This window comes from Triturus cristatus, chromosome 5_1 (assembly GCF_964204655.1).
Source record: "Triturus cristatus chromosome 5_1, aTriCri1.1, whole genome shotgun sequence".
Taxonomy (NCBI): Eukaryota; Metazoa; Chordata; class Amphibia; order Caudata; family Salamandridae; genus Triturus; species Triturus cristatus.
Window position 1 is genome coordinate 771,998,196 of NC_140587.1, and position 26,031 is coordinate 772,024,226.

Sequence of the window (26,031 nt, forward strand, 5' to 3'; positions counted from 1 at the left end):
GTTACTTTGCCTGCCCACTGGGCACCTTACACTGTATGCATGTATTTTTACTACTAAAATGCAAATCCAAAGTATTAAACACGAATGCTGAAACCCAGGATTGCAGTGTGCTTTGAGGGTGCTGTTCCTTTAAGCATCCATGAGGTGGAATTGAAGGGGAAGAGAGTTCAAAGCATGCAGAGCAACAACAGTCTCTTCAGTTTAGATTGCTTGGGTGTGACTAACCTCCTCTGCATGTGCAACTCCAAGGACGAGGAAAAAATAATAAATCAGTTCGCTTATTAAAATCACGCTTCACTACATTCAAACACAAATAAATCAACCAAACCTGGTTTGATGTGTGGCTGGTGCTCAAAACCCTGTTGGGACATTATCAGATGATTGCGCCAGTCTAAAAGCAAGCACCATTTTCTTCTCCACAATGGGGTAATGATGTAACTATTTTTATATAGTGCTTAATACCACATATTTGTCATTTTTATGGCATGTAAATGCACTCAACTCCCATTCAAAAGTTGCTATCAATAAGAGATTCTTAAACATGAATAGTCCTCTCTATTTGAACATGGAACAGTCTAACCGGGCGAAGGGGTGGATCTCAAAACTTAATGACTAAAATTTAATTTTAGCCCACTTTTGAGCTAACAATATAAGAACAGGTGGAGATTGATGACTATCGGGGGGAAGCTAACCTTCACTTTACTTGGACTCAATTTATCAACTATGAAAAGACGATCCATTGAAGAATGAACAGTCTAGCTGGATCACTGACAGAATATAGGAAACAGAAATATTGTGTGGACATAACAGAGTATCCAGATGGTTAGTGCAAATAGATCTAGATTTACTATTCTAAACACATTTACGAACCTTAAAGATATCTATATTGTCAAGGTACATATCTATGGAGTTGTATATAGTAAAACTTAGTTTACCTACAGAAGCTTATATTCATGATATTTGTGTCCTAGATATTCTTGACACGATATTTTGCTCCACTATATTTCTGATATTCTGTCTAAATACCAGCTAGGCAGTATTACCTCGCGACACGGAGGAAGGGATAGGAAGGACCGCCTTCTAGCCTGGCTAGGGAAAACAGAAGAGACCAGATAGGTGGGAGAAATTATACAAGAAGATGGCACTATGATTAAAGATGACTGAGGGATTGCATTGGTGTTTGCACAAAACTACCATGATCCGTACCAAGCTAGACGGACTGTCAAAGAAAGGAATATCAGAGTTCCTATGCCAACATTGGAGGTAGAAAATAGAAGTGCACAGAAGTAGATCTAACCCTGGATGAAATTTCTGAAGCCCTGAAATGGATGACAAATAGACATATGCCTAGGGCCCACGGGCTTCCCAACTGAACTGTTGTAGGATGCTGGTTCTTTATATAGTGGACCAAAAGCCAGAGGCACCCAGTGCAGAGGTGTGTCATGGCGCCCGGGGTCCCATTCTCTTCAATGGGAGAACGGTCCGATTACAAAGAGGCAGCAAGCAGAGACTGGGGCACTAGTATGGGGGGGATCCACAGGGGAGAGGGGGGTGCTTGACCCTTGAGATCCTCGGGCACACAGGGACATCCTTGGTCCACTTCTCCTCAGGCTGTGGGGCTCTGGTGCAGTGGTGCCTTTTGGGGTCGGATTTTGGTGCAGAAGTCTCTCACGATTGGGGCGGGGCCTGCAGAAAGAGGCTGCAGGTGGAGACTGGAAGTCCAGTCTGGGCAAACCCAAGCTTGGGGTTGGCGCTTGTCGGTCTGGGACCCAGTTGGCACAGTCACCTACCTTGGACTGAGTTGCACAGGTGCTTTGAGGCATCGGGTGACAGTGGTCTCAGATTCTCTTTGTCTTGGTTTCTGCTTCAGAGAGGTAAACAGGACAGCTGGGCCACTGATGTGGGTCTCACTGTCCCTGAAGTCCAGACGGGCAGGTGGGTCTTCCTCAGTGCTGGTGTCTGGTCTGGACACAAGCCTTGGCTACTGCAAGGGGTCCAGTACCCTAGGGATTGACTCTGCAACTCTGGTTGGTCCAGTCATACCCACACTTGGAGGGAGTACGGATCTGACCTGTGGGAGCACTGCTACCTCTCCCTGGGCGGCTGCTGCATTGGTAGATTCCATAGGCGGCAGGTCACTGTACTGGGTCTTGCTTCTCTGGTGCCTGTGGCTGCAGGAGTGTAGCTCCTCTACTCCAATGGGGATTCTTTGACAAAATGTGGAGTAACAAGTAAGCTAATATGGCACAAGGGCATGAATAACAAGTAGAGTTTCGGCACCCATACAAATATTCATGTTTTCTTTCCACATTAGCTTAGTTGCAGCATACTTTTTGAAGTGCTTACAATATGAAGGGAGAGGGCGGGGATGTGGAATTCCTATAGCCTGATGCCCGGTACATTTTGTTTGGGGTCAAGGGCAACAAGTTTTCATGTGCATTTTGTCCTTGGGACAAGTAGGTCAAACCCCCCTGCAGCACAAACCCTTTGGCTGGCAGTTTCCAGTACCATAATATGGATCAGGGAAGGGCTCTGTCTACAGTTAAGGTAATATTTGTGTCCATATGTTAATGCCGTTCAAACTTGTATTTATGGTTCATTATTTGAATGCCTTTGTTAGGGTGAGTGCTCTTAGTAAATGTTGTAAACACTGACTGCACTTCTGACAGTGGTCCCTGTATAAAAATGTGTACACACGTTTTCAAAGTTTAACAATATGATACTATGTATAATACTCCCAGAATGCTCCGATTAGATGCAAATATTTGCAGACGCTTGAAAGGGAGATTGATGATTCTTTGCTTTCACAATAAAATGTTCATTAAAAAAAAATGAAATTAGGGAAAAAAAGTTTGCTAAAACTACTGTAAAATTTCTGGTCCCATTTCTTTGCAGCATCATTTAGAAAAATGTGTTGATGCATGCTAGTATTTTCCAAAAATATTCATAATGGAAAATCAGTGTAACCAGTTTCAATAAGATTATGGGAAACTTAAAAATAAACAAGCATTGGCAAAGCCAGTAGGTCTGAAATTGGGGTCAACTTTAGTTTTGTCAATGTTTGACTTGTTTTGGAATGGTTTTTGTAAAACCTTATTGGTGTGGGAGCTGCCAGGCCCTCACCATTATGACAAACCCTGGCAAAAGCGAAAATAGTTTTTGGTCTCAAAAAGCACACACTGCCACAGTAGCTACTGACACTGAACAAAAGTACTTTGTGTGCCGATATGCTCCTTGTGAAAGAGCATTATGCCGTCACTCACAATGAAGCCAGCCGATGCAGAGAGAGAGCGAGAGAGAATTTTAATAAACACAAGAGGTCATGGTTAACGTCAGACCAAATTAGGGGCTCAATTAATAAAGAGTCTCAAATGTGCACCCATGATATATGTTCTTGCATTAAGAGCACCTATATGGCTTTTGTGAATTCCCAAGAATATACGGAAGTAGGACAAGAAATGCTACTTCTAGAAAATATTTGTGAACTACATTTTAGCACGAGTATATATACATGTGCAGATTTGTTCATGCAAGAATTTATGTCTGCAAGTTCACTTTCCCGCCAATCACTTTTTTCACCAACTCTGGAAGAAGGTTTACGTCTACATTGTCAGGAGTAAATTTCCAACATTTCTCAGTATGGGAAAGGATTAGAGACGAGTTTTTGTAAACCCTTTAAACATGCAAGTTAGTAGGTTTGCACAGACTCAAAAAAGGGCATTCCAACCATTGAACAATTGCTTACCACTACCTTCAGCCCCAGTATGTAGCTCTGCGGAAACGTGGCAAAATAAGTGGATTGCTAGTATTCAAACACTACTATGGTATGAGCCCTGACATTATCAGAGAGGCTATATAAGAGCTCTTCTATAATGAGATGGCTGCCATAATTTGGCGCCGCACTACATGGCACCAAAGGGACAAAGGGATTTTGTTACAAGACAAGTAGATTTATGAAGCAATTGGCCCCATGGACAAGTAGATATTTTATTAAATTCCACACCCGAGAGGGTGTCGTGGAAATTCAGAAAGGTGTGGAGAACTTACTACGGACTTGACTGGGAAGTGCACTCGTTAACAAGCATTAGCCCTATCCTCGTGCAATAAAATGAAAGCACTGATGAAGAGGGGGAAGCTGCAGGTACAGGGGGATCTGCAGGTACAGGGGGAGCTGCAGGTACAGGGGGAGCTGCAGGTACAGGGGGAGCTGCAGGTACAGGGGGAGTTGGCTAGTTGTATCTTAAGAGTGGGAAGGAGTAGGAAAACACAGCAGCAAGAGGAGATTATAGGATACAAATTTCAAACAAAAAGCAAACACAATTCAAATCACTGAACAGGTTATCAGTAAGTGTTTTGGTGAGGATGAAATCTAACTTTTACATAGGTACTGCAATGTTGTTTACACAGATGGCAGGTACAGAATGTCTGTAACTGAACAGGAATCATCTTACCTGGGAGACATTTCTGCAGTCCCTGAAGAGAAATTCCAATCCATGAGGATGAGTGGGCTCAACAGACTGACTCACATCAATGAGCCATACCTACAAAAATAATAATCGTTTCAGTGCTCCCAATGATTATTCAGAAAACGTTTCGGTTATCATGGTAAACTTGAACAGTAAAGTACTCACCTTCCCAGCATGCCACAGCATATTGTATTCACTCAAATCAGCATGGACCAGATTGCACTCATTGTACAACTGCTGCATCATCTGCAAAGGGTTGTGGAGTGGAAATAAGAGGGAGAAATACATTAAACCAAATTACCACTGTCACCGGTAACGAAACAATTATTACAGAGAGCATGGGAAACCAGCTCCAACAAATTAGAAAAGAACAGAATAAGCAAAAGCATTTCTTTGACCAGGGTAATGGCAATACTATATGGAGTCGATTATGGAGAAATATATTGTTGGACTCGCATACTATACGTTCAGACATCACGTAACCACATACAAGTAACATATCTAGCCTTAATGTTTGTTGCTTTATTTACCACTCTTAAATTTTGGGCCACAGATTTCAAAATCGGCAGTGTCAAACAAGGCTTTTTATCAAAGAGTAGCCATTCCAAGTTAGTAATAACAGAATTTAAAGCATTGGGCAAAGCACTATAGAAGAACCAGATCATGATTTTACTGGAGCATAAGGCAATGAAGACACATTAACCTGATGCAAAGCCTTGTGGATTTTTGGAAAATGGCAGAACCACTTTAGACAAGAACGCAGCAAAATTTAACACACATATCAAAATGAGATTTTCAGCATAAGATATAGTACAGTGTAAAAATGTGTATACTTTAAATCTCAGCTAAGGAGACCAATTTATTGTTTTACGAATACATGCATACCCCATAAAATGGTTAAATGGCTAAGACCTCGTTAAGCTCCTACTGACAAAACACCAAACAAAACGGATTTAACTTATTCGCTTTTGCCACATCATTAAACCCTATTTAAAAAAAAGACTAAGTAGCATGATGGCCCTTCCACAAGTTGTCAAAAAAAAAAAAAAATCAAGTCTAGATAGAGGTACACCATTATATTATTCTACGATCCAGGTCTATCCTAGGAGGTAAACAAAGAAGTGGGTATGAGCAACTTACATAAAGAACCTGATAGTAAGCTTGTTTCATGTCTTCTCCGTTCAGTTTAACCTCCTTGAGTTTGGGGGCTGGGACCTGATCCTGGCCAATGAAAGACATCACCAGAACATGTTTCTTGAGCATCACTACTTCAGGACAAGGGATTCCAGCTTTCTGCATTCTGCAAAAAAGAGGCACATTAACTCTAAACAAATACATCAAATTAAGGGAATTGCAGCAACATCCATAGTTACAGTATACCAACATTCATTTAGAACACTTTCAATATGGCAACTTTTCACAAACATTCCCCCTCCAACCATACTATCTTAAATAATAGTCATTCTTTTCTCATTAGATGACATTTATTGAACTCTTTGGTTTATCTTAGTTATGAAATTGCACCCGAATGTTTGCCACACTACTTATTCCCAATACGATATATAGAACTTCAAGGCCTGCATCTATTTTGATGTATATTAACTGGTTTGCAGAGTAAACTTCCCTAGCTTACACCAATTGAAAAAATACCCTAGAATACACTTGCAAAGCATGGAGTAACCCCTAATTTTAAATAATACATCTGAAATGTTTTCTGTTACAAAGGATAAGGATGACTATGACCAGGTAGAGGGGAGGGCAAGACTGGATCCTGCTTATTAAAACCTTTAAGTAGTTTGGACACAGGAGCATAGCCGGGCAGACAGAACAAGTTTCAATGAGGTAGACCTGGAAAATAGTGCAGCCATATCCAGCCCACGATGAAGGCTAGGAATCCAAGTCATAGGGCTTAGACAGCCCCTTATGAAGAGAGGAGAGAAAAAAAGAAAGAAAAAAAAGGAGAAAAAGAGAGGGGAGAAAAAAAGAGGAGAGGGGAGAAGAGGATAGTCTACTTACACAGAAAGAAGTGCAATGCACCTACACCCATGTACTATACATCTACTGCCAACACAGGCAGTCATGACAGAACCTGAACTCAGGGGATAGTAGCCAGCCTCACTCAGGAGATAGTTTGGTGCAGCCCAGCCTAGCAGCTTAGTAGAGTCACAAGATTGGAGAGTTTACAAAAGAAACACAGGGTCATCCAAATGAAAGATACAGGGCAACAGCAACAAAGGTACAGAGAGGCAATTCGTCCTATAGACGATAGGAAGATTAAGATAATATTGGATAACCATTCAAAACGCCATGACTGCCCATCTTTGGCTTATTTGAAGAGCGAGAATTGCAGTACTTTTAGTAGCTACAGTTCTATTGTTTACTGGCTTAAGAGTACCAAAGCCTGTCAGATTACCAACAGAACTTTAGAGAATTTCCTGTCACATAAACACTGGCAGGTATTTAACAGACAAATTGCTGAGGGACTAAAACACTCCGAATGTATTTGTCCATTTCAGAGAACAGGACACTATTGATCTTAAATATTTTATTCACGCAAGGACAAAACAAAAAAGAAGCCAAGAAATAAAAAGCCTAATATGGCTTAAAAGTTACCTGTTCAAGTTATGCTTTTCCTTTTCAGCCCACATGCGGATTATTTTACGTGGATTGAGTTTGCTGAAGCGCTCTTTGAATCGATAGTCATCCTTAATGTATTTGTCACGGTTCTTGAACTCATTAAGAGTAGTTTTAAAGACCTTTATGGCACATTCTGAAGGCACTGCTTTATCATCAATACTGAAAAGAAAAATAGACAACATTAAAGATTGACAGCTGAGATGTTCACAATCGAAGTAAAGCATCCATCCAGATACTTGGGGAGTAATGCTTTCTAGAGAAATTATAAACTGAACTGCCTTTCAATACCACAATTGTGTGTTCTATGTAATTGATAGGTCCTAGGACCATAAAGCACCAACACACTGTAGTTAGGAAACCAGTTTCCAATAAACGTCATCCCTCTACATTCATAAACTCGGTTCTATTTTCCATAGACACCTTTATTATTTACGGAAGTGGTATGAATACCACAAAGATATCATTTTTCCACATTTTAACTCAAAGTTTAGCATTCTAGACACACAATAGACCGTAGATGTAACTGCTACAAACCACAAAAGATGGCAGCTTAGAACACAGAACAGAAAGCACTCACCTTCCCCCATTAGCATGGAAGACCACAGATTCCTTCCCAGTACTAAAGCAGCCGTTGATAGACTCCAGTGTGCCTGCATTCACCATTTTGTACAACAGTAACCGTGTCTTGGGATCCACTGCTTGTTCCTAAAAGGAAGCAAATTCCTCTCTTTTACAAAGTGGAGATGATGGGTAAGAAACACGCCATATACATTACCATTCTGATGCATTAAAATTACAACACATGCCTGATGCATGAGTGGCATTTCATTTGCCTGAATGAGCCTAGGACTATAGGCCATCTTCATTCCAGGAAGGGTTTAAACACGTTTTGCCACGGATATCTCTCATGCGAACATAAACCAAACCTATGCCATAAAATGGATTGTAGTTTAGACAGCATATCATGTAAAAGACACTACTATCATACAAAAACACGGACTAGCAAAGGAACACAAACGAATATGTGAAGCCACCACTGCCTCAAAGTATATGCACACCAGTGCAGTGGTCTGGCAACCAGCTCCTCGTTCCTCACATAGTACAGCCTGGCAAATAAACTGACGCCACCCCATGCTGATGTGCAACATACTCTACTCAATATCGTGTCCAATTAGGACTCCCATCTGCTTCCCTATGCCTTGTGTCACTGGGTTCGGGTGTCCAGATGCTGGTCTGTACACCATATGTAACCCACAATGGCTCCGGTCCAAACAAAGCGTTTGTTTTGCTTGCTGTTGTAAAGCCTTTTATTGTGGCGGGTCCTTCCTCCACAACCCGAAAATGCAATAGTAGCCAGGTGTCGGAGGTCAACCTGCTATAATGGGCTCCCCACCAATCCTACAAGATACTGTTGCTTATGGACAGAAACCTACCCTACTTACATGGGACTACTCTACTCTAAACTTAAGTTCCTTTGCCGCTTGAGGTTCAAGGTATGCAGATTTAGAAAAGCCTTGAAAAAACTCCGCCCACTGTCACTTGTCTTGTACTGTTCCTTTTAGCCTTTTTGGGAGACGGTGTGGATTGTCCCCTCCCCCGTGCCCTACACTAACCAAAAAGAAAGGAATATGCTACTTACCAGTATGCATCTGTTCTTGGCATGTAGAGCTGCAGAGCCACACACTTAGGATAAGATCGCCATCTTGTGTTGGGCTCGGATACTTGCAGGTTGTTGTTGTCTTCGGAAGAAGTCTTTTGGTAACGAGATAGGGGACTCCTCCCTTGGACTACAGTGCGCATGGGCATCCACTCCATCCTCAGATTGTTTTTCGCCATGATGGGAAATGATGGTGTGTAAGAATAAGAAAGGATGTCCATGTGTAAAGTCTAATTAAGACAATGCTGGAACAGATACGGGTCCCGGGGAGGTGGGTGGGCATGTGTGGCTCTGCAGCTCTACATGCCAAGAACAGATGCATACTGGTAAGTAGCATATTCCGTTCGAGGCATATGAGCTGCAGATCACACACTTAGGATAGACTATACAGCAGTGTCTCCCCTAGCGGTGGTCACCTGTATCGGTTGCAGCAGTTTGGAATAAAGTTTTAAGGACAGCCTGAACCACAGAAGCTTGTTGTTTGGCTTGCACATCAACACAGTAATGTTTAGTGAAGGTGTGTGTTGTAGACCATGTGGCTGCCTTACAAATATCTTCTAAGGGAATGTTTCCTAAGAATACCATGGAAGCCTCTATTTTGCGTGTGGAGTGCGCTCTAGGGGGAACTGTTAGAGTGTGTTTAGGTTTTTGGTAACATATTTGGATACATTTAACTATCCAGCTGGCTATCCCTGATTTGGAATGGGGTTGCCTTTATGTGGTGGAGAGAAAGCAACAAACAATTGTTTGGTTTTGCGGAAAGATTTGGTCCTGTCAATGTAATACAGCAGGGCTCTTTTAACATCTAAGGTATGAAGAGCTCTTTCAGCTACCGAGTCCGGATTTGGGAAGAACACTGGTAGCTCGACTGATTGGTTAAGATGGAATGGAGAAATGACTTTTGGATTTGTTCTAAGAACCACTTTGTTACGATGTAGTTGTAGAAATGGTTCTAGTATGGTTAAAGCCTGGATTTCACTTACCCTTCGAAGGGATGTGATAGCAATAAGGAAAGCCACTTTCCATGTAAGAAATTGTAGTTCGCATTTATGCAGAGGTTCAAATGGGGGACCCATGAGCCTAGTGAGAACAATATGTAGATTCCACACTGGAGAGGGTGGTAATCTAGGAGGAATAATCCTTTTAAGACCTTCCATGAAGGCTTTGATCGCAGGCACTTTAAATAGTGACAAGTGTTGTCGATTTTGTAAGTAGGCTGCTAATGCTGCTAGGTGGAGACGTATGGATGAGTACGCTAAATTACATCGTTGCAAGTGTAGCAAGTAGCAAATGTTCTGGATGGATGCATCCAGTGGGCGTATATCCTGGTTAGTGCAGTAAATGGCAAATCTTTTCCATTTTGCAGCGTAGCAGGCTCTAGTAGTAGGCCGTTTGGCCTCCTTTATGATATTCATGCAGTCTGGTGGTAGGTTGAGGTAACTGAACTCTAGGACTTCAGGAGCCAGATCGCTAGGTTCAGTTGATGTGGATCGGGGTGTCTGATTTCTCCATGGTTCTGGGTTAATAAGGATGGGGAGAGGAGCGCAGTCTTTGGTGTGGAACTAGAGAGAGTTCCAGTAGTGTTGTGAACCAGGGTGGACGTGCCCATGTGGGAGCTACTAGTATGGGCTTGAGAGACTGTTGCCTGAGCTTGCGTACCACGAATGGAATGAGTGGGAGAGGCGGAAAAGCGTACGCAAATCTGCCTTGCCAGTTCATCCATATCGCATTGCCCTTCGACTGTGGGTGTGGAAACCTGGCGGCGAAGGTTGGGCATTTTGCGTTTGTGTGTGGCGAACAGGTCTATGTCTGGTTGGCCCCATTTTTGGAAGAATGGGAGTAGGACTTGTGGGTGTAATTCCCATTCGTGGATTTGTTGGGTTTGTCGACTCAACAAATCGGCAATCTGATTGTGAACTCATGGAAGGTGTTCTGCTAGCAGGTAGATGTTCTGGGGAATTGCCCATCTCCAAATGTTCTGTGCGAGCTGGGACAGTTGGAGAGAATGTGTGCCTCCTTGTTTCTGTATGTAATACATGGCTGTCATGTTGTCCGTCCGGATGAGGACAGTTCTGTTCTTTAGATGCAATTGGAATGACTTCAATGCTAGGAACACTGCCAGTAGTTCCAGGTAATTTATATGGAGCACTTTTTGTTGAGTGGTCCATTTGCCCTGAGTGGTGTGTCCTAGGAGATGGACTCCCCACCCTGTGAGAGATGCATCTGTTGTCAGCACTATCTGTGGAAGAGGCTCTAAGAACGGCCACCCTTTGGACAGGTTTATGGTGTTCCACCATTTTAGTGAGTGACTGTCCACCAACACCAGATCGTAAGTTGTCCGTGAGCCTGGTTCCACTGACGTGCTAGACATTCTTGCAAGGGACGCATTTGAAGTTGTGCATAAGGCACAATGAAGATGCAGGACGCCATCATGCCTATGAGTTGCATGAACACTCTTGCTGGGAGAGAGTGTTGGGATTGAAATTTTAAGGTGAGAGCTTGTATATTGGCTATCCTGGCTGGGCTGGGATAAGCTATGGCCTTGGAGGTATTTATGGTGGCTCCCAGATATTGATGTATGTGGGAGGGTTGTAGTTGGGTTTTGGGATAGTTGAGGGTGAATCCCAAGTTGTGTAAAAGTTGAATAGTTTGGTGAGTGTGTAGAACGCATTTGTTGAATGAATTGGGTTTTATGAGCCAATCGTCGAGATATGGGAAGACATGAATTTGTTGTCTCCTCAGATGCGCTGCTACTACTGCTAGGCATTTGGTTAATACTCTGGGCGCAGTTGTCACTCCGAACAGGAGGACAGTAAACGGATAGTGTTGCCCGTCTACCAGGAATCTTAGATATTTCCTGTGAGCAGGATGCATGGGAATGTGGAAATAGGCATCCTCGAGATCTAGTGTGGCAAGGAAGTCGCCTTTCTGTAATAGTGGAAGCACTTGTTGAAGATATGAAAATGATCTGAGTGTATGTACCGATTTAGGAGTCTGAGGTCGAGTATGGGTCTTAACGTCTCGTCCTTCCTGGGGATTAGGAAGTATAGAGAATATACCCCTGTGCCCTGATGTTGGAAGGGAACTGGCTCTATTGTGTGTTTTTGGAGCAAGGAGAGAACCTCTTTCTTGAGGAGTGCAAGATGGTCTGGCGACATGGGACACTGTTTAGGGTGGTATATGAGGGGGGAGGGGGGGGGCGGTATTTGTGAGTTCCAGGCAGTAACCATACTGGATAATTTGTCTTACCCACTTGTCTGTTGTAATGGAATTCCAGACAGGTAGGAACTGTTTGAGTCTTCCCCCGACTGGAGTGGAATGGTCTGGGGGAGTGGAGGAAAGTCACTGTTTAGTGGCGGGGGAGGTGCGAGTGTTGGTATTACCTCGACCTTTGGTGTTGTTTCCCCTATATCCTCCTCTAAAATATCCTCTATTGGAGGATGTTTGTGTAGAGGTTTTGAACGTGGAGGAGGTGTCTGCTCCAATATTTTTGGATGCTCCTCTATAGAAGGAGCGTCAAAAGGAGACATGTGGCTGTGGAGACTGCAATGCTCCCATGGACTTAGCAGTCTCGGTGTCTTTCTTCATTTTTTCAAGTGCAGTATCTACTGCTGGTCCAAACAGTTGCTCTTGGTTAAATGGTTGGCTAAGTATGGTACTTTGTACTTCTGGCTTAAAGCCTGAAGTACGTAGCCATGCATGGCGTCTAAGAAGTACGCTTGTATTGATTGCTCTAGAGGCAGTGTCTGCGGCGTCAAGTGCACATTTAATTGAGGCATTTGAGATGAGCTTTCCCTCTTGTATAAGGTCATTTGCCTGGGTCTTGTATTGGTCTGGTAGGTGTTGTATGAGATCTTCTAGCTGATCTTAGTGAGCCCTATCATAGCGTACCAATAGGGCTTGTGTGTTGGCAATACGCCAATGGTTAGCAGCTTGTGCTGCTACTCTTTTGCCCAGGCTTCTAATAGTTTGGATTCTTTGTCTAGGGGCGGTGTATCTCCTGTTGTTTGGGAGTTAGCCTGCTTCCTTGCGTTGGAAACCACCAAAGAATCCAGAGGGAGCTGTCCTTTAATATAAGAAGGATCTTCTGGGGCAGGTCTATATTTTTTCTCAATTCGAGGGTTAAGTACCCTGGCCCGTACGGGGTCCTTAAAGACTTCTGTGGCGTGTTTTATGACCCCTTTAATCATAGGTAAAATTTGAACTGATTTTTGAGACTGCTCAAAAGTGTCTAAAAGGAAGTCTGAGTGCATGGTGACGCGATGGTAAAGTGCTGCTCTGTGTACTAGTTGTCCAAACCCCAGGTGGTCATCTGGAGGTGAGGGTTTGGAAGGGTATGTAGTAGGATCAGGTACATCAGGCATAGGGTAAGCCCAGTCGTCCAATGGTACAATATCCAGATTTGTGAAAGGATCATTAAGATCATCTGGATCCCCCCCTCCCCCTAGAGGTCGTACAGGAGAGGAAGGAGGAATGGGTGAAGTGGCCGAGTCCTTCTTTACAGGAGCAGGAGAAGGTGTTGTGTCTAGCTTCCTTTTCTTACATGGCACAGCAGTGACAGGTCCAGTTTTTGGATTAATATAGATCCTTTTTTGCGTTGGATCTGGGTGGAAAAGTTCTTGGTCTTCAGGAACAGACTTTGGCGCCGATTTTTTCGGTTCCGATCTAGGTTTTGGGTGATTGGTAGAGTCTTTAGGAGGTGTAGTATAGACCATAGCCGGTTGTTTTGGTACCGATGAGGGTTTCGGTGCCGATGAAGGTTTCGGTGCCGAAATGGAGTCTTTAAGCTTGGGAGCTTTCGGTGCCGGCTTGTCTACGGGCCTCGATGGTTTCGGTGCCGGAGCCGGCTTCGGTTCCGAGAGGTCTTGTGTCTTCGGTGCCGAAGGTGCTGGTGGTACAATAATATGTTTGCTCGGGCCCGAGCCACCTGAAGGCTTGTATTTCTTCGGAGCCGAGCCCGAAGGCGGGGCTTCAGAAGGTTGTTTTCGGTCGCGACTGGGGCCAGCTGGTGAAGTCTTGACCAATGCCTTTTTTGGAGGGGTTGGGGTAGGGGCATCGGTACTCACGTGTTGCCCCGGAGAAATGGGGTCATCGGAGTCGTCTGCTTCTGATATAATGTGAAGTTCCTCAGAATCTTCTTCCGGGACATCGGGGCCCTCAAAGATGTCCTCTGGTTCCGGAGCTGGTCTGTGTGCCATAATATGGCGTCGAGCTCTCCGATCCCAAATGGTCTTCTTGGATCGGAATGCGGCGCAGGCTGGACAGCTGGACTCGTCGTGTTCCGGCGACAGGCACAGGTTGCAGACCTTGTGATGGTCACTGTGTGGTAAATATTTAATTACCGGTACTATTTTTTATGCGGTAAAGTCTATTAAGAATAACTCAGTAAATATAAGAGGCAGAATCCGTGGTATTAGAGGTTTTAAAAGGCTTTATTCCTATACAAAGGAATACAATTCGAATTGTAGGCTTTCTATTCCATCACCACGAAAGTTCAGGAAGGAAGGGCATACATTATTGACAGATAAGCAGTTTTATAGAAAATACATTACAGTGGGACAGATGCAAGAGGCGTAACAGCTGATAGTACAGATAAAAGGTGCATACGTAACTAACAAAGGCGTATACATGGGTGTAACTAAAATACGTCATTAAACATGATGTCACAAGTGGGTGGATCCATAAAAGAATCCTGCAATGTCAGCAGAAATATTTGGCAGAGATGCGCGCGCAGCCGCATGACGTGTGATTGACGTACAACTAGAGGGTGAAGGGGACTTGACATTTAGCTCTACATGTGGAGACAGAAGTCTGGGGTTATGTCAACCTAATCCCAAAATCATATCTAATATCCTATGTTTAAAGAACTGTGTTATCCAAAAGGAAAGGTCTCTAGGAAAGAATCTATTCTATACTGACTGTTAGTGCGTATACAAGCGTCTAAGTGTCTACATGAGATGCGAGGGGGTAGGAATATTCCATGGTAACGGAGCTATGAATTACTTGCATGAGGACAGCGAGGCCTGGCCCCTTTTGCACGGTAGCTGAAGGAATGTTTACCTAAACTGCTAGACAGGAATGCATCGGATGAGGAGCGGAGTAGATAATCTTGAAGGTGAAATACAGTTTTTGGCAGGCAATATGCTGGATCAGGCTCCGTTAGCCGCGCAGGGAGTAGGACAAAGTTCATGGATACAGATGCAGGCTCAGGCTGGAGCTTTCAGAGGCAGAAGGCAGGAAAAGGCTTGATGACAGAATTCAGGGCCTACTCGCCTGAATCTGTAAAATGTGGAAAGTGAACCACATAAAGTCGGTGGCCTTTCATACTTAGGAATGGAATATCTGACCCATTCATGGCGGATCTGAAAGAGGACATGTTGACGGTGGACGTACATATATTTGCGTCTTCAAAACTGGAGTAGGAGGGAACATACATGTACTTATAGCATGCACATGGAGCCGTTGGGGGTCTACGATAGGGGACATAACTGATCACAAAATTCATATTTCCTCAACTGTGCGGGAATTTTGCTCCACAGTAGGGCATTTTTTAAACGGCGTCCTTTCCATAAGCCGCAGGCCTCACGGCGCGGATGGGTTTAATCACCCGCGTCGACGTCCAGAACGGGCCCGATGAATTCGATGTCGAGTAAAGGTGTATCGATGAAAATTATAAAGGTTTTTCGCTTCGAAAAGCTTGGTTTAGAAGTTTTCTACCGGAGTGGAAAAGTTTCATCCGAACCCAATGGCGGAAAAAAACAATCTGAGGATGGAGTGGATGCCCATGCGCACTGTAGTCCAAGGGAGGAGTCACCTATCTCGTGACCAAAAGACTTCTTCCGAAGACAACAACAACGTGCAAGCATCCGAGCCCAACACCAGATGGCGATCTTATCCTAAGTGTGTGATCTGCAGCTCATATGCCTCGAACATACTTTTTTTAAACACTACATTTTAGGAATTTTTTTAAGGAATAGTGCAAGTCGCTACACCATTACCTCAACGTTTTCAAATTGACTTTTGTGATCAATCTAAAATAACATTTCTACATACAGTCTTCCAGTATCACCCAAGAATTCTATTCAATGAAGCATTCACGTTAACACTCCCACAAGTGATCCCAGATATATGGGGCCAGGTCCACTGGTGCATCATACTAGTGCCTTCCACCCATCCATTAGCTGTGAAAGCATCAGAGCAAGTCTTGGCCAACCCAGAAGAGGATTTCCACTTTAACCTGGATGCCAGTCCTCCCACAAGCACAGATTACTGATGAAAATAGGAGATGGTGGATTGACTAGCAGCTGCCACAACTATCTCCTTCTCCAAGTAGTTTTTTTAACACTGGGACCTGCAGGTGTTAGACAAAGGACATCGGTCCTTCTGGTCAGGCCCAATTAAATCTCAGACTTTCCTCATCTTCAACTCCTAGGCATGTCAAGGTTTCTCTTACTACCCACATGAATTTTTTCTCCGCCTTGCCTTCTGCTCTAACGGAGTCCTCATGAGGGCATGCAGAGTCATGCGTTTGTAGTGCAAATGTAACAAGCACCAACTTAACCACTGTTATGTCCATCTTTAGTCCAACCCCCAGCCTGACATCCTTTCCCACTCGCTCTATCCACACAAACACTCGACTGAGAAGTTGATGCACATGCACAGATCAAGGACCTGCAAGACATCACAAAAATATGTACAGTACCTTCAAGTAGTCGTACACTGTATAACTTGTAGCAGCATGCATGTCATTTGTAATACGGAGCTAGCCGTCTAATGTTATGCAGATTTGTGGTGACCTAACCGCGATAGGACTGCACACCTGTCCACTGTAGCCATTGCCTAAAGAAGGTCTCTTGGCACATTTCATTTTTGATAATGCTTTTATCAGTCCTTTTTGTAGAAAAGTGCCCTTTTTGACATTATTATCGCCACTTTTGGCCTGGTATTTGATGCCATTTTGACAGAAGGTGCACTTGGTTTCTGCTATCCAGGTTCTCAGTGCCAAATCTTTCCCGAAAACTGTACAATAGTTCCCCCAATACGCCATACCTTTAGCACCCCTGTAAGTCTCTGGTAAATGGTACCACGAGTACCCAGGGCCTGGGTACTAAAGAGGATCCCGAATGGCTGCAGCATGTATTGTGCCACCCTAAGGGACCCCTCACCTAACTTGGGCAGGCTGCGTGTCTTAGTGCAGATAAAAGTGAAAACACAACATGGCAAACATCCCTGTGTGCCATGCCTACAGACACTGCATGTAGTATAGGTAAGCCACCCCTACAGCAAGCCGTACAGCCTTAAGGCAGGGGGAACTGTATTACTCTTGTGGACATATCCGCATGATCAGATATGTCCCTGTGATTTCTAAGGCAATGTAGATGTACTAAGTGAACAGAGAAATACATTTTAAATACATGTGCTGTAAACTAATAAAAAACGAGTTCTCCCGCTACAGGATGGCATCACTGAGATCTATGGTGTTTTGTATCAAACACCTTGTATTAATAAACCCACACTGATTCCAGTGGAGGATTTATTAATACATGCACCCATTGGGCACCTTAGAGGTGCCCCCTGAAAACCTACCAGCCTTTAGTGTGCTGGCTGACTGGTGTAGACCAACTTGCCACCACAGACATTGCTGAGCACTGATTTGTTGTCACCTCCTCCAAGCAGAATGGCTCAGTAATCAGCATATCAAGGAAGGAGGCTTCAAAGGCCTCTGCTACCCTGGATAAGTGGCTACGGCTTCCAAAGAAAGGGGAAACGCCAACCTATTACCCAGGGCCCATTTGGCACCAGGGCAGGTGAGAAATTAGATATGCAGGGAGACGTGGTGCACTACCAGGCCAGTCACACCCCTAAAGGTGAGCTGACTGATTTGCTCCCTTTAGGAGAATTCCGCCATCTTGGTGATGGCAGAATTAGGAACCCTGGGACAGGGTTATGCCCACTTCCCCACATGGAGTGGGCGATAAGGGGGTATAGTGACCCCAAGGGTAAGTAGCCCACTGGCTAACCTCCTTCACTCCCTTAAATGTAGTATTTAGGAGGAGCCCCTGGCACCAGGAAAGTAGATTCTGACAACCTAAGAAGAAGGACACCGAAGAGCTGCAAAGAGCAAACGGAGGGGCAGAAACTGACTTGGTGCCAACCCTGCTGGCCTGCCTGCCTGCTGTCCCGACTACTGTACCAAAGACTACTAGTCCTGCAGTTGCTCTGCCTCCAAACGCCTGGGAGGACTGCCAGCACTTCAATAAGCAACCAGAATCTCCTGTGGAGTAGCAGAGCTACTTCCCTGCAGGCACCCAAGAAGTACCGGAAGGACTCCGGACCACGAAACCCAGACACCAGAAAGCACCACTGCACCCGTGCCCACCAAGCCGGAGTGGGCCAACATGCCAACAAGGTCCTGAGACCCACCAGAGATGAACACCACCTTGGGTCTGCCCAGACTGGTCTTCCAGTCGCTGCATGCAGTCTCTTTGTGCAGGCCCTCTCTACCACGAGTGTCTCCCGCAGTGAAAACCCAACACCTCAAAACACCACTGCATCCAAACCCTACAGGCCGAGGAGAAGTGGACCGAAGGTGCCCCTATGAGGCTGAGCATTGTGTGACCTTAGCCCCCCTATTGGTTCAGCCGGACTGCCCCCAGCCCCTATGTGCAGCCTCTTATTCCCAAGACCATTTCCAATTGAAATCAACAGAGCACCCAAAGCCGAAAAGCACCTCTGGGCCCCTTGAGGTGACCTGTTGGTGCGGTCTTGGACCTTGCCCTGTATTTACCTTAACTCTAAAAGGTTAGTTATGCAAGTCACTGCTAAGTACCCATATGCAGTATATGTGTTTTCCCCATAGGATAACATTATTGCATTAGAGACAATACAAGTATACTTACCTGTTTTCTTCAAAACTGCTACTTTGAAAGAGTACTTACCCATTAAAAAAAAAGGTTCTTGTGGTTTAAAAATTTAGAAAAATGTGCTATTTTACAAATTTGTTGTGGCTCTCCTTATTGAGCGTTTGTGCATCATTTATTGACTGTGTGTATGCAACAAATGTCTAAAACTCCTCTTTGATAAGCTTGAGGCTGCTCCACCACACAACTACAAAAAGAGCACGTTTGGGTTGTTAAAGCAAGCCATGTCCACTAGTAAGGGATACCTGGACTCTATATAATATACATATAGAGGTGTATTGTGTAAAGCGTCAGCTTCCTACACTTCTCCCCGGTACCTCATCCACACCCTTTTCTCGAACACAACCCCTCATACCACATCCTTCATGGTTTCTCATTCCACCCCCTGCTACTGCTTGAGCTAATATCTCCCTGCATAGCCCCTTTTGAATGTTTTGTTTGGTAGTCTGCGAGGTGGCAGCCTCCAAGCCAGAACCCAGGGTCTTTAACCTTGCCTAGTATACATCACTTTGAATTAAGAATGATCCCAGATTAACCTACCCAGGTAATTCACTTTGGGGATTCTCACACCAGTGACTCTATTGCATATTTTGCGTCAATCCAGAGTGCAACACATAACACACACTGATCATGCATTAAAACAAATTAATTCTTGCAGTCGGTCACATATAACACACAGAATGAGAATGGCCATGAACCTACTGCAGTGGAGTGTTCCTTCTTCTCATGGACCTTAGCACTGCGGCGCTGCTCAGAAATGGCATGTTGTTTTAACGCATTGAAAACTTGATTGGACAGCTTTAAATCCATTCCAATACCATCTCCGACCTGAAATTCTGGTGCAAACTAAATAAAAATAACAGTATCATAATAAAGTTGTTGAAAGGATACAAAACAAGAAAACGGTATAGAGGAACAGAAAAGGGGTGCCTACATGATACCTTTAAATAATTTCTTATTCCACAGCTAGAATGCAAATGTCACTAAGTTTTAGATCACAACAATACTCATCCTTTGCATTGTCTCAACACCACCAACTGAACAGTTGGGAATGACAGGTTTAGTTCACCAACATGACCCTTGAACGCTAGCCTAGATTACATGCAACACTGATGAGAACACCAAAGGTTGCAGAATATATATATATATATATATATTTTTTTAAAGGTTTATTAAAGAAAAATTGATCAGTTTTCACTTTACTACCTGCTGAACGAAGCACGTTCAACTTCCCTGATAAAATTATAACTGTCATTTACAGAACCTTACATACTACATATAAAAAGCAAATATGATAGCCAAATGTACCCTATATGCTTTACAATTTTACAGTTCTCTTGAACAAAACAAAAAATAAAAACACAAACAACAAACCAGTTCTTACATTTTCCATTCTGGCAGTGTTTTTTCTGCCACACACAACCTCGTCATGTTTAGTAGTGATGTCCTTTCCTTTTCCACTGAAGCCTTTTTTTGGAGTGGTAGTAGGTTTGTCTGCAAATCATTGAAAACATTAGAAAAGTGGGTTTTGCAGCACAGAAGAACCGCAGATTATGAAAACATTTTCGCCAGATTGAGAAAGTTCGAGTGTAGAGCTCAGAATGCACTGTGGATAACAGTACTTGGGTGAGACTTCCCTCAACAAACTGTGGGAGAAGATAGTACTAAGTGATCATAATTTCATAAGAGCCTGTTCGGTGCTGTGCTTGAATAGGGCAGGATAAAAGTAACAGACTTCTAAGCAGGTTCCGGAGGAGGTTATTAACTAGCACCTGAGATTATGGCACAATCTGATATTAAAAAAAGCTAACAGATGCTGTACATGCTAAAGAGGATCCGCCCCTGCTTCTTTCGGGCACATTTATGGAGTAGGAGGTAAAAATAAAATGAGTATGTATATGAGAAATTAGGCTAAAGATAATAGGCTTGGTAAATTAACATACAAGAAATTGGAAATAAAAGTTATGTAGGAAGGATGGACAGTCACGATTTACTTTACCCCGCTCTTCTCTTGAACTTAGTAGAGGTGAGCGGCACTATGATGTTCTTTAAAACAATTTTGAAAATAGGATGCAAGGAGTCTTAATTGCGCGGTTCCCTAGGGCCATATGTAGGTAGCATCACATTTACCGATTCATAAATACAGAATTTTACCGATTCGGTATTTATGAATCGGTAAATGTAATGTAGGTAACCAATCGGTAATTATTACCGATTCGGTAAATATCGGTATTTAAGAATCGGTATTTACCGAATCGGCAATAATGCATCCCTTCCCATTCATTCCTATGGGCCTGGAGGCCCAAAGGAAAGAATGGGAAGCCAGTTACCATTACCGATTCGGTAAATACCGAATCGGTAATAGGGGAGGCATTATCATGGGAGGCAGGGTGTCACATTGACACCCTGTTGCACCCCTGATTCGTGCATGTGTGCACATGTGGCGCACATACATGCCCCAAGGGCATGTATGTCTGCCACATTGCACTTTTCAAATAGCACAAAAATGCTTTTTGAAAGGTATTCGTCATTTACCATCAACTAGTAGTTGGTGGTAAATAACGAATCCAGACACCAATGATGCACTCACTTGAGTGCCCCCTACATAGCATTACTGGATTCGGTATTTACCGAATCAGTATTTTACCGATTTCATAATTTCCCAATCGGTAAATACCGAATCCAGAAAATCTGCCACCTACATTGCAAATGCCTAAATACCGGTCGGTAACGGGATATTTACCGAATTTCGGCCGTTACCGACCGGTATTTAGCTTCCTACATGAGGCCCCTAGTGAGTTTAGTCCCGATTTGTGAATTCTGTGGTGAAGGTTTGTTTTCCTTAATTATTTTGCGATATTTAAAAAAAGAAATATAGCATTACCAAAGTCCATGCAGAGTTCTTTGACTTAACTCATTCAGAATAGACAATCACACCAGCTTTCAGTGCTGAGAAGTCACCAAAAAAAAGCAGTGATGTCTATGGTGGGGCAAATATCACACTTACTGCACAGCCAAAATTTGTGTAGCAGTAGATTGAGCCACGAGGAGAACTACAATTGCAAGAATCTACATGTTTTCTTTATTCTTAGAGGCCTGCTACAACCGGAAAACTCAACAACCATTTAAGAAACGTTGGGTGAAATGTACTTGCAAGCTCAACGAGAATGATTCAAAGAAGCCTCTGCTAAATCATTCGTTTTGTGCGATGAAGAGCACATAATGAGACTAAACTTTGTTCCCATTTTGAGTAACAAGATTACCATTGATACACACATGCCACTTAGTATTCCTACAAATATTTTAGCAGACAGCCAAGAGGAGATGCGAAGAAAATCCGTCTAGATGTGAGAGGAGAAAGTGAGGAAGCAAGAATCAATAAGAGAGAAAGCTTGAAAAAATGTTTGAAGGGAAATGCAAAGGAGTTGGGTTAGGGTAACAGGAAGGGAGATGTGAGGTACAGAAGCAGTAACGGGGTACATAAAGATGTCTCAGCTAGGGGTGGGTAAGGGTGACTTTTTGATCGAGGATTCGGGTCAGGGACTGGCACGGTACTTTGATGCCCAGTTTTTACAAACCAGGCACGTATGGTGTTTAAAAGTAGGTTTGTCCTCCAAATGTGAGCTGGATACACAAACACACTTTGCCCGCTTCAATTCCTGAGCATGGAAAGAAGCCAGAGGAAGGCAGATCCCATAATGGCATACAAATTACTTAGGTTGTTTTTAGAGTAGCCATTACAAATTATAGGTTTCAACATTACTATTCCCTCTCAACACTACTATTCCCTCTCACGGACCAAACATGTTAAACATTTACTGCTGATGCCCCATGAGTAAGCCTCATTAACACTACATTTCTCTTACTGATAGCAGTAGACACAGTTAGAGGACCCTGGGTATGGAAAGTATATTGATTAACTACCAAGTACAACCATCTCACCTTCAATATGTGGTTGTGGTTTGTACAATTTCTGAAACCCATGGTGAAACGTCACCCAAACAGGGAAATACTGAATAGAGTCAGTTTATTCAGGAGGTGCTGCAAGAATCAACTTAAATTAGGAGTAGATGCAAATTAAGTATTTCAGTAGTGTGAGGTTTCAGATAAAGAGATTCCTTAATATAATGAGAGCTGTAATTCAGCTAAATTAAATATTTGAGCAGAAAAATATTTAAGTTGTATTTTACAAATGCAAATTTGGGTGGCGACTTACAATAGTTATAGTTTTAGATTTTGTTAAAAAAAAATCCAGAGTTTATAAAATACCCATATAACGTTGATCAAACCAAGCAAATCTTCAGATGAAGTAATGTGTCCAAACAAACAATTTGTTTTGTTAGAAGTAAGTAGCTACATAAATATGTGAGACAGTATGAATGAAATTTGCAAGGTTCTCCCTCACTTTAAACAAACATTGGCATAGCCAATAGATCTAGCTTTTGGGACCTTATAAGTATTTAGTTATGCAGCACAATATCCTTGGTGCAACAACATCAACTGTTGCATAGCTAAACACTTATAAGTTCCCAAAGGCGAGACCTATTGGCTATGCCAATGCTTGTTTACATAGCGTGAACTCAACTCAAATGGCAAATTGGAGTGCTATAGACTAGCATCAATTACATTTCACATGGTCATATTCATTGCCTATAAACATGGGGAGATTACGCCATTTGCTCCGCATCACAGGATTTTTGAGCCTATGCCGATATTCCAACCTCATTCCCCAGTCTCAAAGGCAGGCAGCACTGGCCCAAATGCCCCCTTCCGGGTAGAGGAAGTCAGGCAGACACCACATGAAAGCTTGGCTCGTTATGAGCTCGAGGTTCCGACAGTACCTGGATCGGAGCTAGAGCCGTGTTTCAGACTCAGTGGCTCACCCAGCTCCAAGATCTGCAGCTCTGGCTATAATCTCTGCTACTTCAGTAATGTAACATTCACGGTAACACCTCCTCTCTGAAAATTATTTCAGCAGCACTCGATGTAGGTATGCTGTTCGTGGTCCGCATGCGCTTGTGATATTCTGCTGCGGGAGCGGGTCAAAGGGGGACTCAAGCCGTGGGGTTCAGTAGCGATCTGTGTCTGAGCAGCGGGGCCCTACTGCGAGAGTGCCGGCTCGATGTCTGTGTGCGATGCTGTTTTCTTACTCGGGCGCACAGCAAAGCTTCGCGCCTTCTGGCAGCGGGACCTCAGCCATTAACCACAAGCCTCCAGCTGCTGCTCTGAGACGAGTTCAGAGGGAAACCGCAGGCTCCCAACCACGGAGCCACGTTAACAGGAGGAGCGAGGGAGAGCGCACAGCTACGAAGGAAAGAAGGACTAGAGTGTGAGAGGAGAGTAAATGAAAGGGTAGAAGTGAGGGATGGAAAGAGTTCTGAGAGGAAAAAGATGACGAAAAGGAAGAGAGGTGTAAGAGAAAAGATAAGGATGAAAGGAGGAGAGCGTAGAGACGGCAGTGACAGGAGGAAAGAGAGAAAGAGCTGGAGAAAAAAAAAAAAAAGGAGCAAAAGTAGAGGAGTGGAGAAGAGAAGAGAGGAAACCAAGATTAGAAGAAGGCATGGTGAAAGAGAGCGAGTTTTAGGATGTAAGAAAATGAAAGGTATTAACAAGATAGCGTGAGTAGGGGAGCAGTGTAAGAAGAGAGAGTAAGTGGATGGGAGGCACAAGAAAGGAAGAATGGACATGAAGAGAAAACAAGCATTGGCCGTGAAAGTGACGCAGACGTAAAAGTGAAACTGATCAAGATCGCAATCGCGCGCTGTTGCCGTCTCTTCTAATGCGCGAAAGTGAAAGCAGTTGCAGCGTCACGTCTGGCGAGTAGTGTGCAATGTGCGCGCACCATGACGAGAAAGGAAAGCCAGATGGCGTCTCTGCTCTATGCCACCCAAAAAGCTATGGTCGGCTTTTTAAAGCCCACTCACTAAATGTCTCGCCAGAGCAGCGCATGCGCTGACTCAGGCGAGGCCTAAAAAGTTCCCCCACTAGGTTACAATAGAAGTAATCGTTTTGGGACTGAAGGTGGAAGGCAAACTGATGCTAAATTTTCAATTTTTCATAACAGCCCATTGGTCAACTCACCACGGTTTGCTATTTTACTTCCCTCAATAACCATCAAGGAAAGGGGCATTGTTCCAGATTTCGGAGTGTTATGTGGCTGTTAGCCTCGATCAACATGGCAATGGAATGTGAATTGCTTTTCTTTTGCACTGCCTTTTTAAGAAAACTCAAATGGCACTGCACGGATCACAAGTTATCGTGATCTCAGAGGAACAAGTTTACAATTACTAAACATGAATACATTACCTGCTTTGTAAGGATCGTGACGAGTGTCCTGCCAGTCTACTTCATCTTCAGAACTATCACTTTCCTCGCAAGGATGAACCTTTCGATAATTCTCAAATGATATGGAAACTACAGATTAAAGGATAAAAGAGCAGTTATGAAAGACGACAAGGAGTTTCACTGATTAAATGTCAATGTATTTAGATTTGAACCTTTGCTGTCTCCGTTGAACTTCTTTTCCTCCCGCAGAAGCTGAGCATCATATTCCCTGTCAAACTGCATTTGCAGCATCTGAGCTAGTACTTCATCGCTGCAAGTGTCAACGTTGTCCCCAGTGATCAACAGCCCTTCATCAGTCCTGAGAATTTAAATAAATGTATGTGAGAACAGTAAAAGATTCACTAATGCAGACTTGCAGTAAAATTTAACTCTGAAATTAAGAGGACTTTACAAATCAAGAGTGAAGCATGTGAAAATGAACAAGCCTGTCACAATGAAACAGGGAAATCAAAATAAAGTACATTTAAAGGAAGGGGTATGGGTTGTCTGTTAGCACCCACATCTATAAACCTATGCCCCCACCGATCGACAAGCAACACCTCTGCCTTACTTAAAAACATACTATATTCTAATTATGCTGCCTACATACAAGTAAAGACTGCTGCTTCTACAGCTATGAGGTGTGCCTGCGTGAAAGGATAGGCAATACTGTGATCATCTTTGAAAGCCTCTGTTGGCATCACATAGAACAAAGAAAACTCGAGTAAATTTTATAGGTAAAACAATGAGTACAACACAAATGTACCACAACACTACTGCTAAAATACTGGGAGAGGTAATTTCAGCAGCCCTTAATTAAACTACCATACCCAAATGAAAATAAGCAGGAGGCAGTGATCTCTAGCACACCTGTCAGTAGCGCATTCTGAGGCGGTTTTGTATTAAAACGGTGCAAAATCCAGCCCGAGAACACCACGCTGTCTCATCATGCTCTGCAGCGAAACCCTCGGATCTAGGAGGGCAACAAGCAGTGGGTTGGTAGGATCTCAACAATAGGTACTCTTTC

The 26,031-nt window shown here is 43.5% G+C and overlaps 1 protein-coding gene across 2 annotated transcripts in view; it reads right to left on the minus strand.

Annotated features, from left to right (window-relative positions):
* RIOK3 (RIO kinase 3) overlaps positions 1–26,031 on the minus strand; it is a 63,591-nt gene that overhangs the window by 17,690 nt on the left and 19,870 nt on the right. The window contains exons 4-13 of one of the 2 annotated variants that reach the window (XR_014961578.1): positions 25,178–25,323; positions 24,987–25,094; positions 20,065–20,174; positions 19,383–19,526; positions 7,681–7,808; positions 7,080–7,262; positions 5,607–5,766; positions 4,632–4,712; positions 4,191–4,541; positions 2,985–4,135 (exon numbers count right to left, since the gene is read on the minus strand). Coding sequence is in view for 1 of the 2 variants with exons in the window: in XM_085605760.1 (XP_085461886.1) it covers positions 4,452–4,541; positions 4,632–4,712; positions 5,607–5,766; positions 7,080–7,262; positions 7,681–7,808; positions 19,383–19,526; positions 20,065–20,174; positions 24,987–25,094; positions 25,178–25,323 (1,150 nt within the window). In the remaining variant the exon portion in view is untranslated. Of the gene's footprint in view, positions 1–2,984; positions 4,136–4,190; positions 4,542–4,631; positions 4,713–5,606; positions 5,767–7,079; positions 7,263–7,680; positions 7,809–19,382; positions 19,527–20,064; positions 20,175–24,986; positions 25,095–25,177; positions 25,324–26,031 lie in introns of those variants that run through there. The other variant, XM_085605760.1, reaches the window with a different exon arrangement.